The sequence below is a fragment of the Archocentrus centrarchus genome, chromosome 17 (assembly GCF_007364275.1).
Source record: "Archocentrus centrarchus isolate MPI-CPG fArcCen1 chromosome 17, fArcCen1, whole genome shotgun sequence".
In the NCBI taxonomy this organism is placed as follows: domain Eukaryota; kingdom Metazoa; phylum Chordata; class Actinopteri; order Cichliformes; family Cichlidae; genus Archocentrus; species Archocentrus centrarchus.
In genome coordinates this window covers 32,365,440-32,381,785 of record NC_044362.1, presented here as the reverse complement: position 1 = coordinate 32,381,785, position 16,346 = coordinate 32,365,440, and the positions used below count along the sequence as shown (strand labels likewise).

Below are 16,346 nucleotides of genomic sequence, written 5' to 3'. Positions count from 1 at the left end.
AATAAAATGAAAAGTCGAAAATAAATTGCATAGATGCCGCCCGACACGCTCACACAGTATCCACCACCACTGCGACGCAGGGATGTGATGCAGCCTTCGGGCTCTCAGATCACGGCGCTGTCGGTTAAAATACCTCCGCTCCGTGGATTCCAAACCGAACCGTGCTCCTCCTGTGCTCAAGCCTACAGCGTGGCAGCCTGGCAGAGCTGCAGATGAGCCGCGGGAAGCCCACGGTGCTGCGGACCGTCGCTCGGCTGGAACCGCGTCATGCGCTCCGGAGACCCGGGGAGCATTTCCAAGCAGCCTCCATGCATCGCAACGGGACTCAGCCGTCCTGAAGCACCTAAATCCCCCTCTTCCTCTCCCCTTCCTCCTCCTCCTCCTCCACCTCCGCCTCTTTAGTCCCCACCGAGGAAGCCGATGGAAAAACAGCAGCGGCACACAAACAATCTTCCGAGCGGTGCAACCCGGGCTGGAAGTTGCCTGATGTGGCCGAGTATTCACCCTGCTGAGGGGCTCTTGGGCACGAATCCTCCCCAAGTCAGCTGTGAGTTCTCTGTTGAGTCGTGCACTCTCAGGAAGCAGAAAAGACCATTTCCCCCGGGGAATGACCAATCAATCACATTATCATCCCATTAATATGATGGAGGACATAACTTTCCAGACCCATGCAGGCGCTACTTCAGCACAGCCAGCAGTAAGAAAGAGATGAGCAGCATCACAGCAGTAGCAACTTGGTCAGTCCGCCCGCCTGCCACAAACAATATTTTATGTGGTGAGACGTGGCGACCCGAAGCACCCTCCCTGTATTACAGGGGTCACCTGCTGGGTTACAAATGGCATCATTATCAGTGGTGGGGGTTTAAATCTCTCTGAATCTTAAAGATGCACGTCAGCCTATAAATGATAGCGCTATTAACTCTTATAGAGGGTTCTCAAAGTGGTTGATGGTGAATTCAGGTGTCCACGAAAGGGTGGGCGTGGGCGGCGAGGAAGCCTCATACAACCAAATGTTTTTTTTTCCTTGGGGGGGGGGGGGGGGGGGGGGGGGGGGGGGGTCAATAGATCTCCGACAGGGTTTTAAAGTGTCTACAACACACAACTACCTGATAACCAGCCACTGAGCTGGAGGTTAAACTTTAATATGTTAAAAACAAGCACTTAAAGGAGACTAATGAGTTAATGCTTTAATAAGATAAAGTTGATTAATGCTCATGACCAGCTCCATATTTTTATTTTCAGCTCTACCAGAGAAACTTTGCATGATTCACAGCTCCAAATAATCATTCATATTCCAACAATGCAGAGCTGGCCTCAAGGTGGTTGATGGTGAATTTAATGGTCCAGCACAAAGGAAGCGATTATGAGTCCACTGAAGGTGTGGTTATAAATGTTACTTATACACAAGTCTTTTATTTATCATTATGGAGTTCTTGATCTTGGGTTCTGGTGATGATGGGAGTCCTAGTGGCCATCAAAGGGTTTGATTTAAGGGTCCTTGCTGAGGAGACTCCAGATGGCATTTATGAAGCTTTTGACAGGGTAAGGTGATTTCTTTACTTATCCCATGAGTGCTGATGGATGTCCCTGGGATATCTGTTATGGTCTTTTAATGGCTGCAACACATTCACCAATTCAATTTCAGTATGTTAACAAGAAGACTTCTGTTCATTTCCAGCTACTTATTTCTATTCTTAGGACGCTGCTACTTTGTATGACTTATAGTTCCTCTACTGTCTGAAACAAGCTGTTTAAAAATTTAGCTTACCTTGAATTTCATAAACTCAAGGTGGGTTCTGTGAGGTAAATGTTAATTATACACAGTTAAGTTCAAAATTTATACTCGTCTCACAGGCTTCTTTAGCGAGTTCTTAGGTTCTGGCAATCATCACCCGTGTCTGACAAAGGTAAAAGTATTTGTTTTATGGCTTTACTGAGACCCTTGATGGCATTTATGTATAGGTGAGGGGTAAGAAGGTTTGATAGTTTGATAGCAGGATGTCCCTATAGTATCTGATGTTACAGGAACAATAACAGGTTTCTAAATGCCTGCTATAGATCCCTGCCATGCCTAAAAGCACACGTTTACCCCATATTTCACAACATACTGAGAAATTCTGCAGTTTTAATAAAGCTGTACCTTTTTTAAACACACGTTTTTCAAACCAAATCTGAACTGGCTGGACCAAACCTCCAAGAAACCATCAAAACTGTTTCTTAAATAGAAACATTAAATAGGTTTTCCATATGGCAGAAGCTCATTGTGATTTCATGCATTATTATCCAGAGTAGTTACCAGTGTAAGCCCTTTTTCTGTTTTTCATGCCCCTGAGGGAGTGTATTTGTGTTCATATTCAGAATATCAATTTTTCTCATCCAGCAGCTCCCTCCCATTTTTTCTTAGTAAACAGAGCCTTGCTGCTTCACAATTTCCACTCTAACTTGAAGAAAAAGGATCCCCATGAGTGAGGCGAAACAGGAGAATGAAACAGAAAGGATGTCACGGTGGCAATGAGTAATGATTCACCCAGCAAAACAAATGCTCCCGAGGTGCTCTGAGAAAGACACTCAAGCTGAGAACAGGCTTCAGGAGAGGAAGTCTGTAAAGGTTAAATCTCAGCTGGGAATCTTTCTCTGAGTGAATACAAGTCTATAGGTGCATATATCAATTTTATTTCAACTTCTATTCTTGCTTAACATACACAGCACCCCCAGGCTTTAGAAAAAGACGGAAAATGTCTCAGTTATTCTCAGATCCTCCTCTGCTGTTACCTAGTATCTATTATCATCCTCCAAATGGACCTGATAATAAAGTTCGAGGAGCCTCAGCTGGCAAATCATTTGCTGGAGGAGACTGCTTTTCCAAGAAGAATCTTCTCTCTCATTTTTTTTTTTTTTTTGAGGATGTCTATCACTTTCCAGGGAGCAGGCCAGTAATGGACTCTAATGCAGCAAAGGAAATTATCCACTCATGCCCAATCACTACCTACGAGGCACCGATCAATACCAGGTCCCCAAGGCTCAGAGGGAGACCGGGATCGTGCTGAGAGCAGGGAGCGCCGGGTGAACTGCTTCTCAACACGTTGTGCGTGGGAGGGGTGGTGACTTCGGCCATCTCTGAATTTACTTTCGAGTTTTACCTTCTGTCTGATGGTGCGGCGCCCATCCTCCTAATGCATCCTCCTAAGTCCTCTGACAGAGGAACTCAGCTTTTACTCTTCTTATGTATTTAATACTTTATGAAATTTACTATGATTAATAAAACCAAGTTTGTCTGAAAGCTACAGTACTGATAAGTCAGACATTCATAAAATGCTTGAGCTCTGCCAAACAAATTATGTGTACTAATGCATTTTAGATCAGATATAAGGCATAAATACATAAAACTTTTGTTGCCAGGTTGTAAAAACTCCCGTTTGCCATCTCAAGAAAGAAAAAAGTTATTAATAAGAAGTTAAGATTCATACTTTTTAACAAAGTCTGCAGTTTTAGAAGTCAGTAGAGCTGTAATATATTCATAAATCAATGAAGAAAGATGCAAAAGTTTGACTATTTTAAGCTTCTCAAAAGATTTAATAAAGAAACAGAAACTGGAACTCTCGCCTTGAGCTGACCTCTGACTGACAAAACTATTTTAGAGCCATTCTGCAGCCTCAGTATATGTTATGAAATTGTTAATATATGTCTCTCAAAAGGCTACGGAGGCAGTGCTGGGAGAGCATCTCTGCTGGAGGTTTAGGGGTTATGAAGATGATAACCATTTTTAAAATGCTAAGCTTCACAACTCTTCAGAAAAACCACCACAACAAAGCCTGCCTAGCACTTCTGTTTATTGTAGTTTTTAATACATAATGAACTGCAGAGGGAATTCAGTGTTTGAGATCGGCTAATCTCCTACAGCAGTCAGTCTGCTGCTGACGGTGTACAGCAACACCACTTGGACAAACCACCTGTCGACTTTAAATAAAGGTAAACATAACTTCTGGGTTTGAATGGTGAAGCTAATGTTGGAGTACCTTAAATCTCCTCTCTTTCTAATGCCCAGCAGGGGGCAGCTCCTCTTGCTGGACAAAGTAGTCAGATTGAATAGAAGTCTATGGGAAACTCGCCCCTTGGCTCCTTTGCTACATGACCCCCATAAACACTGTCCTGGTGAGTTTATGATAAGGTTGAAGTCTTATTTAATACAACATGAAGTTTATTTTGCAAAAAAAATCACCTTCAAGATAATAACATAAAGGAGTATGTTTTGGAAGATCCACTGAATGGATGTAGGCACTGGACCAACATGTTACTATGACACCTTATGTTGACCTTTCCTTTGTCCCCTATTTTTAGCTGCTAGCATGCTAACAATTTCCAATTCCCCTGAAACACTGCTGGGACTGAAGGGGGTATAATTAGACATTCAGATATTTGTTTATGAAACAAAATATTGGATAAGCAGAATTCAACCTGAAGATGTTTCATTGCTCAAAGTTTTACGATTCAGCCAGAGTGTGAGATCTCCAAGCCTCACCATCCAATACCTGAGATAATGTGCTCAGAACCACAAATGTCAGCCTCACTGTGGTGCAAGGGGAAAAGTCAGTGACTCACTAACGTCTGTAGGATTCATTCTGTGAGGAAAAATAATATCTGTATAATATTTGTGCCAATCCGTCAGTGAGACATTTCAGTCTGGACCGAACTGGCAGACAGACTGATGGACACTGCTGTCCTGGAGTCATGCTGCCAGCACGACTAAAAATAATTACTTACAGGAAACTGAGGGGGAAGCCAATCAAGTTCAGTTATGATCCAATTACCCAAATCTCTTTAATCAGGCCATTTTTCAGCAGATTATACAAATAAAGCTCCCTGGTGGAACATAAAGCCTCCAATGAATTTTGGTTTTTTTGGGTGGAGGGCAGTGGCCTTTACATGAATTCTGGTTATTTAACTTCCTTTTAACTAAAATGTAAATGCTGAATGAAACTATGCTATAAATTATCAGCTTGTGTCAAATGACCCCCATCAACCTTCAGAAAGAAGTCTATCTAGTTAGCATCACCTCCTCCAGTGACTTCCACAGTGCTAATGCCTCTCAGCCATCTGCCCTGCTCCTCTCCACGTCGTCCTGATCAATTAGTCTCCTTTTCGCCGTCGGCCAGTCTGCGTGGCCCCTCCTCCTCTGCTTTTCCTGTCGACTCTGTCAAACAGTGGCATACTGTACGGGCAGAAAGCCCTAAACCCCTGAAACCATTGAGCCGCAAACACTCTCCCAGCCTGCGAAAGGAAGTGGAGAGCCTGCCAAAGATAAAGTGGAGCACCACAAACAAATGGAGTAACTGAGCTCATTAATGTGGCAGTGTGGTGGGTCAGCATCCTGCCGAAGCCCGATCGGCTTTCGATTACATCATCTGCACGAGGCTCAGAGTCATTGATAAATCTGACGTACATGAAAAGAAGCACAGCGATGAATAAAAATAAAATTAAAAAGCATCAGCATTAACAAGCATCTCAATAAGAATACTTACTGTGAAGTGAGGTCTTGCTTCTCTGGTGAATTTGAAATTTTAAAAATTGAAAAAAATCATGGCAATAAAGAGTGGAAGAGAAAAGTGAAGTGGGAACAGTGTGGTCTGCACTTTGCATCACAATTGTATACCAGTCACCCACCAATATGATGTCACACAGGTGATGCTGTTGAAGAAGCTCTGATCTGTGGCGCGTGGGCACTTGGGCTCGAGTGTGATGTTTGCACAGGTGGCTGTCTTCAAAATATTTAGGTGGATAGAAAAGTAGCATAAATGTGAAGATCCAAGGTTTCCTTGTAGAATATCGTATTTTCATTATCGGACTGTCTGCATGAGTTGCAGTTCAATAATCTGATACTGAGCCTTAGTGGAGAGCCTCAGTTTATCCTGTCTGAAATAAACTGTTTTAGCTCCTTTAAGCTAACTTTCTACTGATTGGCTTATTATCCCCTCTTGCTGAGGCCATACAGAGCCCAGACTGAGTGACTGCATTCAACCCTTCAGCAGAACATTTCTGCAAAACTATTTACTTTGTGATGGTGGTTTTGCTGCTAATGTTGAGTCTCTAGCTAGCTGGTTACTGATTCAATTCACATTTATTTATATGTGTCTGTGTAGATTCTCAGTCATCCAGGTCATAGTAGTCTCTGGAGCTTGAAAAAGGCAACTGGACTTCTTTTTAGAAGTCCAGTTGCCTTTTTCAAGCTCCAGAGATTTATTTATATGGCACCAATTCACAACAACCATCGCCTGAAAGGCACTTTATATTCTACTGTAAAGATCTGATTTCTATTAGACAGAAAACCCAACAATCAAATGTTCCCCTTTGAGCAGCACCTGGTGATGGTGGGGAGGAATAGATTGTTATTAACAGAAAGAAACCTGCAGAGTGTGACTGGAGGGGTGAAGGGAAAGAAGAGAGAAAATATAAACTCAGAGAAAGAAGACAAAAGCAGCTTACAGGGAAACTGCCAACAATTTGCATCATAAAACCATAACGTGCTTCATTTTTCTTCTCAGATGATGAGCTATGTTTTTTCCTCTCTCTCCCCTTTGTTGGATACCGCTGGTTATGGAGGTGCCACCGACTGTTACGATGGTAACGTTGGGTGTTAGAGTTCGTTAGATTGTCTTAAATATTTTGGCTTAAAATTAGTCTTTAATTTTGTTAAAGTCTGATTTGCATTAAACTAATCTGGGTAAAATTCCTCCTGGTGTAACTCTAAACTCTCTCTGTGAAACCAGCCCAGAAGAAGTGCAGCTCAGATTACTGAATGCTGAGAAAACGCAGAATAAAATGGCCCCCAGTGCAAAAAGACTATACGACTGTTGTTCAGATGCAACCTTCATGCAAAACCCTAATGTATACTTAAATTTTGAATTTATTGATTTAACCGTTAATTTACCAGGTAAAATGTTCGAGAACCAGTTCTCATTTACAAACATGACCTGGCCAAAAGGCCCCAACAGAGTCAGGTCCACCACACAAACACATACCAAAAATAAATCAATAAATCAGTAAATATTTGGACAGTGACAGAATTTTTTTTTTGCATCTTTAATTTTGCCTTCTGTAAACCACAAGTTCAATACAACGATCCCTCACCTGTCGCAGGGGTTACGTTCCAGAGACCCCCCCCGCGATAGGTGAAAATCAACTAACAGCATTATATTTATTACATATTTATTGTATTATTTATATATATTTTAAGGCTTTATAAACCCTTCCCACTCTCTTATAAACACTTCATATGCTCTTAAAATACTTTCTACACCTAAATTTTAACAACATAAAATTCTATATGGGTACTCACCAGTGAAGTATACTGCAACTTCAATGATGAAGATGATGAATTATGTAGCTGTGCAGTACTGATGGCGATGAAGGTGATGACGATGAGGTGCTGCATCTTCATCCTCTGCCATAACTTCTATATCTGCTAAATGTGTAGGCGTAACTGATGTCTTCTCCTGGGGAGCTGCTGACAAAAATACCACGATACAGCAAAAACTCCACGATACAGAATTATACTTTTTTAAAAACCCACGATACATTAAAGCCGCAATAAGTGAACGGCGATATAGCGAGACGATTGTACTTAAAATCAACTCCAGATCTTTCATCTGTTAATATGTCATGGAATAACGAGAGATCAGTCAAGTGTCCAGTTACTTTTGAGGTTCTGAAATTGGGGCACTTCCTAAACTTTTAATACAATAATTTGTTTAAACCACTTGAAATAAAGCTGAAAGTCTGCACTTGAGTCACATTTTTTCATTCAAAATCCACTGTGGTGGCATACAGAGGCAAAACGGTCTCATACCGAGGATCTGTCTCATCCAGCTGGAATCGAAGCAATCATGATGAAAAACTTACCGGAGACTCGAAACTGCATCAATCAAACTTTTTAATCACGAACAAAAACAGAAAGGCAGATTTTTATGACTGAAATAGGTTCTTCTATTTAAACATGAAATATTACAAAGTAACAAAACGTTACATAAGGAAGACTCACGTGTGAGATAAATGGAAACATTTGGTGGAATAGGATATGATCATGTTGCTAGCTTTTACAGGGTTAATAGAATGTCAAAAATAATTTCTAAACGTTCTTCGTGCCCTTGATCTGCACCTGCGTGGCTGTTCTCAAAGTGAAGCTGAAAAGAGCTTCCACCTGGATTTCTATCACAATTTCAACGAGATTTCCACCTCTGCTCAGCACAGAGACGCAGGTGAAAGTAATTTTAAGGCTCTTTATCTTAAAAAGTTCAAGAAGCTGCTAAAGATTCATCACATCAAAGATTTCCTCAAACTGATTTCCTCATACTGCATCACTTTAAACACAATGCAAACCCCCTCATAAAATTACTGTTATGAGGGGGTGTCAATTACAGACTGTATATAAAAGATGGACACAGCCAACACAGATGTACATTAAACTTGTGTTCTTTCGCATGGCCAGCAGGAGGAGACTCAGTCTGAAATAAAGCCTCAGAAAACAAGCTTTCTCCGCACTTCTTCTATGTCCTCAGTAAACGCTTCTCTGAAGAGATCATGGTCTCAATCACTGATTTCAAATTGTATTAAAATTTTGCTAATTTTGGTCCTATTTAGCATAAAATAGACAGTAAAGTAGAATATGATTTAGGGCGTGGCTACCTTGTGATAAATAAGCAGCCAGAGTATGAGCATGCAGTGTCTGTTAGTTTACCAGTCTAACCCACCGTCTCTTCTGCTCTGAATTCAAAACACCAAGATGGCCAATATGTTGTGCTTGTGGCTTTAAAAAAAAAAAAAAAAAAGACTTCATAAACTGTTGAATGACATCATGTTGGCAGCGTCCATCTTTTTTTATACAGTCTACATCTGACAAGCCTGGTTTTACTTCTACCAAAGATGTCTGCCTGCTGGCTTGGAGTTAGTAGACATGAAACTTCAGAGCCCACCGGTCCACCTCCCGTTCCCTTCAGTCCGAGTTTAGAACATAACTTGAGCTCTGAAGTGCTTCTGCTTGGTGGTGTTGTGGCCCATGCCCATCTTCAGCATCCACTTGGACTTCATCATCTGTACATACTGCATGTCCTTCTGTTTCTGATTAAGGGCACTGTTACCTAAGACACAGAAAGATGAGAAAGAAGGCAACATGGTTGTGAACAGTGCATCATAATGTCATTTTGTAGCAGTTTTCTCACAGTTAAAAAAAAACATATTGAGAAATGAACACAAGGCGTAACATGGACTACAAACAACAACCATGCTGGAAGACGAGTCCCATGGTCGTGGAAAAGATGTTACTCTATTTCAGAAGGGTCAAATTAATGGCCCACACTAGACTGGATTAAGAACTATCAACGTATTATTAAAACCTGATGAATGACAGGAGATCATTTAAACAGCAATGACTGTGTTTAATAGTAAAAGTAAGAGCATTTCCCCAGTAGATTTATCCCAATACAAGCATTTCAAACTCAATAGGAAAATACTGATAATTTTTTAGATAAAGCTTGTAACAATACAGATAATGGTATCGATAAAGACATTTACGTTATCTGACACAGTGCAAAATAAAAAATACAAATATACAGTAATAGTAAGATATATCAAATATTTTAAGATTCTCTTAGTGCAAAAAAAATCATTTTTAGGCTGTCTGAGGCAGCATTGTGCTTCTGGAGACTTGGCCCTATATTTTCACTGCTGCTCAAGTTGACTTTCTCAGATTCAATCTGGGACTTGAAGAGAAACAACATCTGATAACACTCAGTGCCTAGCACCCACATTAATGTTATCATTTTATTATTAGCCACAGCTGCTACCTCAACAATACAAGACGGCTGTCGGGTAACTGCTAATAGTTAAACTGCTAACGTTAACGTGTCCCGGCCAGTTTAACATTTATAATTGTTTAATACTTCAACGCTGCTGAAACAGGAGCTTCACCGGCCTCTCACGTTGCCCATCAACTGCTTCAGGTGTTAGTGAAGGGAGGGGCCGTGCGCCTGCCTGCAGTGATGTGTGAAGTTGTGCGTCAGCCGAAGGTGGCGAAGACGGCACTGTTGGTATTGATACTGTTGTCAGTGAGTATCTTATCCGATATTAATACACAATGAGACCTGAGCTCAAGTTGGTCAGGCCTCAGTTCAGAAACATCACTGTGGCTCAAACTGTGAAAGAATTGTTTATGGAGTTCTTATTTTATTTTTTAGATTTATTTATTTAAAAAGGGACAACGCATACTGATGAACATCACAATGTAAATATGCCAGAATAAGCCGAAGGCTATTTTCCATTTCTTCCAGTACTCGCTTAGACAAACATCAGTGGGTCCAACTTCACATCCAGCAATTTTAGTGGAAAAGGGGTGTTTGAGAAACACTGTAAGTAATAAAACTGTAAACCTCAACTGCCAAATAATGCCACAAGGTGGAGCACAAGTACATTATTAATACACTTGTGTTTTGTGTGGCTTTCTGTTTAAATTTACCTTCTGAGCACTCTGTGTTTCACCTCTGTGTCAAAGCACTTTGGAAACAGTTTTAAAGGGTCTACATAAAATGGAATTATTAATATTATTCTGGAGCTGAAACACAAAAAATGTTCTCAATTAGAATCACTGCTTTCTTCTACTGCATTGTAAATAATTTAAGTCATAGTAACCGTGACTGAACCATCATCTTCATTTAGAAATCTCAGACGTCCGGACAGCGATTCATTTCTCAAGTTTCAGGACATCAGCATCCAGAAACTGTGAGCTTGACAGCTTCAGTATACACTGCAACTTTCTAAAAGATTATCTTGTAGCTCAGCATGCTACACATGAATAATGCTAATAATGATGCTCTGCAGGGGCAGAATGACAGCTGAATAGTGCACACAGCATACGCAGCATGCTGAGGAGACAGGAGCTTCAGCTATGCTGTAATGGTTTGACCTGGAAACGGGGTCGTCGCTCAACAAGCAGGATGTACCGTCACAAAGAGCTTCATAAGTTAAACTGTGACAAAGCTAACTAATGAAACAACAAATGAACTCATTCTGATGAGGCTTTGCTGAATCTTACCCGTGTCTCCTCCCCAGCCGAGAGATCTGTACTGCCGGAGGACTCTGCCAACAGCGTTCTTATTGTGGGACAGAGCCACTGCTCGCTGGGCTCCAAACCGCTGCTTGTAGTACCTCATCAGGGAGCGGTGGCCGATCTTTGCACCTGAAGAACCGCAGCAAAGAGACGCATTCTGTTACAACACGAACCCACAACTCAAAAGACAGATCTGCTCAGGAGCTCTGCAGCAGCAATCGGCTCGGTTATTTTTCCAGCTGGACGACGCAGATTAGAAATCATTTTGAGTGTTTTGATACATCGCAACAAAAAGCCAAATTTAAAATATATTTATATATCATCTTTTCCAAGCTTACTAAACATACTGAGATACTGCCTCAGGAGGTTTTTAACCTCCTGAGTCCCTGCGTCCACATATGGGGACATTATATTTTGGCTTTGCTGCACTTTATACTTCATTCTGCTCAATAGTGTTTTATATTTGTTAAGCCATGTTGTTTTTGTTGTGTTATGCTATAAAGTAAACCTATTGTCCCCATGTGAGGAGTTTTTTTTTTTTTTTTTTTTTAAACAAAAGTATGTAACAACCATCTAACAAAATATTACTTCCTGTTCGAAGAGGAAGTGTAATTTATATACACATCAATATCTTGGAGAAATTAAAAATGCATGGCAAACAGTAGCTCAGGTCTCAGGAGGTGAAGGGGTTCCACATTTGTAAATGTATAATAAACACAGCATTTCAAACAGGGAACTGTGAAATTTCGGGCTGAGGCAATTCTTAAAATAACAATCTGCCCAACAGCTGATGCCGATATCAATAAGCACTAATCTGATGATCTGTAGAGAGGGTGATATCAGCCCAGATGAACAGGTCATATTTTCATAGGATTAGATGCGATTAAAAACTGCAGAATGAACCTTAATTCCTCAGATTATTTTGGAATCAGTAAATCCCCCGTCTTAATTTCTCATGTCTCTCTCATATTCATGTCTTACTAAAATCCCCAAATTCTAAAACTCACTACGTTAACTAATCAATTTCAGTAGATACCTAAAACTCTATGAAAATTCATTTATTTTAATATTACTGACTAAAAGAACAAAAACATTTAATAATAAGCGTTGCAGGCTGAACCATCTATAGATGCAATTATAGACCAACTAAAAATCAAATTAGCTGCAGAAATGAAATATTTTGCCATAAAGGTCAAATGTGGAGTCACAGAGACGTGATAGCTGCAGCCATTTTAATTAACTATACAACACTATATCCTATATCCTACTATACAACTACATCTTTTTTGTAAATTAATGTTTCTTCTGTGCATTTATGTAAGTGTATCTGACCATGAAGAGGAGAAAAAGACTGAAGAGTCCCCCTTATACCAACACTAAAGCCAGCATAAATTCAGTGAATGACCAAGTTCAGTGTTCACGCCGAGCACTTCATATAAATCTTTTACACACATTTAAGACTTGACCACGCCCCTTTATTATAAAAACTAATCTCAAGTCACCTGAAGGGAGCGTCAGCTCCATCGTCTCATCATCATATTCCAGGTTTTTGGCATCAGGCAGCTCTTCGTCGTCCATTTCAATATCCTCTCCCTCTTTCCTGTCAGGGTAACTGTTCCTGTTGACCCCCCAGAAAAGTGCAAATTAAACTATATGAGATGTATTTTATACAAAGCAAAAAATGAACCACTGATTCTTAAACATTTAAGAGGACCTCAAGTTAATTACCTGAAGTCATAGAAGTCTGCAAACTCCAGGGCAGCATCGCCATCTGTGAAGAGCTTACAGTGGCTTTTGTCTGTCATGTGACTCTGTACCGCTTCTGCCGAATAAAACGAACGCCCCTTTTCGTTACACCATAAGCACACGTTTCCAGCACCGACTTTTTCTCCTGTAAAAAATTAAATAAATTTAAAAAAAAAAAGAAAATCAACAGAGCACTAAAGAAAAAGTGCAACAAAAAAAATCCTACAGCATTATTTTTATAATCAACGTGAAGACTGATGATACTGATCTGAGTGTCGAACAAGCAGTTTCACACTCCAAGCTCACCAAGGTAACGGATGAAGCCCTTCAGGTCTACGAGGAACTCCACATCGGGGATGAAGAAGCTGTGGACTTTGGTCATGTGGCTGACGTTCTTCATGAGCGACTTGGAGTGGTGGGAGCAGAACAAGCAGTCGGTGATGGGGATGGAGCCGGGCAGAGCGGAGGGACAGGGGTCAGACAGAGCAGCGGATTCACCCTCCTCCTGATCCATCACCTCATCTTCATCGTCCTCCTCCATCTCATCACTGTCATCTCCCTCATCATCATCATCATCATCATCATCTACGTCCTCCCACTCTTCTGGAAGATTTTTATGGAAGTACATTCAAACTACATCAACATGACATTCTCACTGCTTACTTTTAGTGTTGCTGTCAGGCCTGAGTTTAAAGACTACAATGTTCTGGGGGACATAGTGGGTTTAAGGAGGAGCAGGGAGGGTAAGAAAGTCAGGCAGTTGATAAATGGACTAACATCTCTGATGTTTCATTTAATCTCCTCACCTTCATCAGCTGTACCTCCTCCTTCTCTCTCTCGCCTCTTGGCTTGCTCCTCCAGCCACATCATCCTGGGCGGTTTATCCGGCTTCTCTGTCCTCTGCTTTGTCGCTCCTTGTGACGTCTGGGCGTGGTCTTGCTTGGCAGGGCTCGATCTCTGCTGCTCTTTCAGAGCCTGCTGCAGGGCCTCGTTCCTTGCGTCGTTATCTACCTTCTCATCACCGAGTCCCTTCTCCAGGTTCTTCTCGTTCATCTTCTCCACTCTCCTCTGGGCGGCGAGCAGGGTCTGCTTTTCGGCCTGTTGGTGTTTGTGGGACTGCAGATGGTTCTGGTAAGCGTTGGCGCTGGAAAACTTCTTGTTGCAGATGGTGCAGTACTCAGTGGCCGATGCGTCGGTCAGCTGCTGGTCAGCAGCAGCCCGCTGGGCCAGGACGCGCTCCTGGAAGTTCTCAGCTGTGACGGGGGGCATGTCGGCCACCTTGCGCTTCAAGTTGTAACGGTGCCAGTCGGTTTTGTAGTGCGCTCGCTGCACTTCACCATCTGCGAAAGCTACCCGGCAGCTGATGCAAGTGTAGGAGGCCATGGGGACCTGAAGATTCAAGTAACGTTTATTTATGGCATCTAGCCCAAAAATCACAGGTGTCTCAACATAATGCTATTTTCCCTTAGGGTTTTATACAAAACAGGAAACCCTGAATTTGGTTATCTCCAAACTCATTTGTCTTTACAGCTTAATGCCAGTAAAAGCTGAATACATTTTTTTTTCAAAGTCTATAAAACAGAGATTAAAACCCAGATGTTATAGCAGCAGAGACCATCAGTAGTTCTTGAGTATAAATACTCAAGAATATTAAGCAATTCAAAACACAGTTTAAAACAGTTTAAGAAGTCAAACTCAATTTAACTACCAAGGCTTCAATTAACTCAATTATAAAAAATCCTCCACGCTAATTTTTTGTTTTGATGCTTCGCTTAAATCAAACCTCTGTAGCGCTCAGGTATCACCATGTAAGCGCGACCGGTTCACTCACATTAGTAACTACAAACAGACCTGCAATAGAAACGTATTCAGGAGGATGCACGTGAATATAACATACTAAGATTGAGGTTAACGTGGAGCCGTGCACGCACGCAGGCGCGCACACACACACACACACACACACACACACACACACACACACACGGCAAAGAAGAAAGAGGCGGAGTGGTTACAGTGATGGTGAGCTCAGGTGAAATTAAATAGGCAGCAGAGCTTGGTCCTGTAACCACCACTAAAACATTTACTGGGAAAAAGCTGGAGGTCCTTCATCAACCACCTGATCAACAAGCTCCAACGTGAAGAAAGGAACTTTGTAGCTGAAACAGGAGGTCACTGGTCAAAAATCCAGATATAATTTGCCTGTGACATAGAGGAGCTTGTTCTCATGGAGCTGCTAAAAGGAGAAGGATTTCTCTGTTTGGCAACACTTTGAGCTGAGGCCTGTACTATGAAGCAGGCCTCTGGCTTATCCAGGTAACTTCAGAGTTAACCCTGGGTTTTCTGTACTCTTAGGGTGGTTCCCTTCTTACTAGGACACATTGCAAACCTAACCTGCTCTAGACTGGCGATCATCAGACATGAAATCACTGCCTACTAATCAGTTCTCCAGGAAATATTGTCTCCTCTCCTGAAAGATCAGACCTCAGACCTCTGCTGGGGGAGGAGGAGGGTCTAAGGTTTTTCAGGGTATAAATTCTTTGGTTTCTCTGATGAGGATCAGTAATAAATATAAGTTCACACAACTTTATTCCTTTTTTGTTTGTTTGTTTTTTTAATTATGTCAGAGTCAATTATCTTAAACAGCTAATAACTTTCTGTTAGTTTATCTGGAGTTTAGTTTGTTTGCTTTCTGGTGCTTATCAAAAATACCACTGCCCAAAATTTTAACCTTAAGATTCGTATTTTAAATTTAAACCTAAGCGGAAAAAATATGCATTCACGTACAAAAATAACGATTTACTGGAATTACAGGTGCAATGTTCATGGTTGTTAAACCGACATTTAAATGGAGCTAAAAATAAAATGATTAGCCGTTTTTAAAACTGTTAAATCATGTTTCAGCCTCAAATTCTGAACGCGTTATTTTATTTTTTATACTGCATATAAAACATAAAAACATTATTATGGAAGCCCAAAGAGGGCAATGATGACGTCACTGTTCTAATGAACGGTCTGTTTACGGCTGATTAAAGTTAGCATACAGAGCTAACAATTAGCCAGCTGCCACGTAAAGTCACGTGTTTACCTAACCACGCAGGTAATCCAGCGTTACCGAGCACACCTTTAATCTAAAATACCTGCTACAACATCCACTGTTACACGGCGAAGCTGCGCCGGTCCGAACTAAACGTGCTCGGCATTTTAGTGTGAACACTGAAGCTAACAGCAGCTACAATCACGCACCTTTATGGCAATTACAATGACACCACCGGCAACTCTCCAAAAACATTTCCTTACCTGTTCAGTGAGACGATCTCTCCGTAAAAGATATCTAATTCACTTTTTGGTACGTGCGTACCTGACAGTGCCGTAACTACACCACAAATACACGAGGATGACTTCCTGGTGAACTTTGAACTCTTCTTTTTCGTGGTGTTGTTTTTGGCTAAGAGGTGTTTCACTGCCACCTACCGTGTTTAACTGGTTACTATATTACACAGACGGC

At 41.3% G+C, this 16,346-nt stretch overlaps 1 protein-coding gene across 2 annotated transcripts; it reads right to left on the bottom strand.

Annotated features, from left to right (window-relative positions):
• Window positions 1-7,918: 7,918 nt before the first annotated feature.
• znf622 (zinc finger protein 622) lies at window positions 7,919-16,271 on the bottom strand. 2 transcript variants are annotated; one of them, XM_030751949.1, is made up of 7 exons: window positions 16,139-16,271; window positions 13,648-14,230; window positions 13,148-13,444; window positions 12,824-12,986; window positions 12,598-12,713; window positions 11,081-11,224; window positions 7,919-9,131 (listed from the first exon to the last, which is right to left on the bottom strand). In XM_030751949.1, exons 2-7 carry the CDS (start codon window positions 14,222-14,224, stop codon window positions 8,998-9,000), a joined length of 1,431 nt encoding a protein of 476 aa, XP_030607809.1. In that variant the 5' UTR covers window positions 14,225-14,230; window positions 16,139-16,271; the 3' UTR covers window positions 7,919-8,997. The 2 variants fall into 2 exon arrangements, with proteins under 2 accessions (XP_030607809.1, XP_030607810.1); XM_030751950.1 differs by having other exon boundaries at window positions 13,148-13,441.
• Window positions 16,272-16,346: the final 75 nt, after the last annotated feature.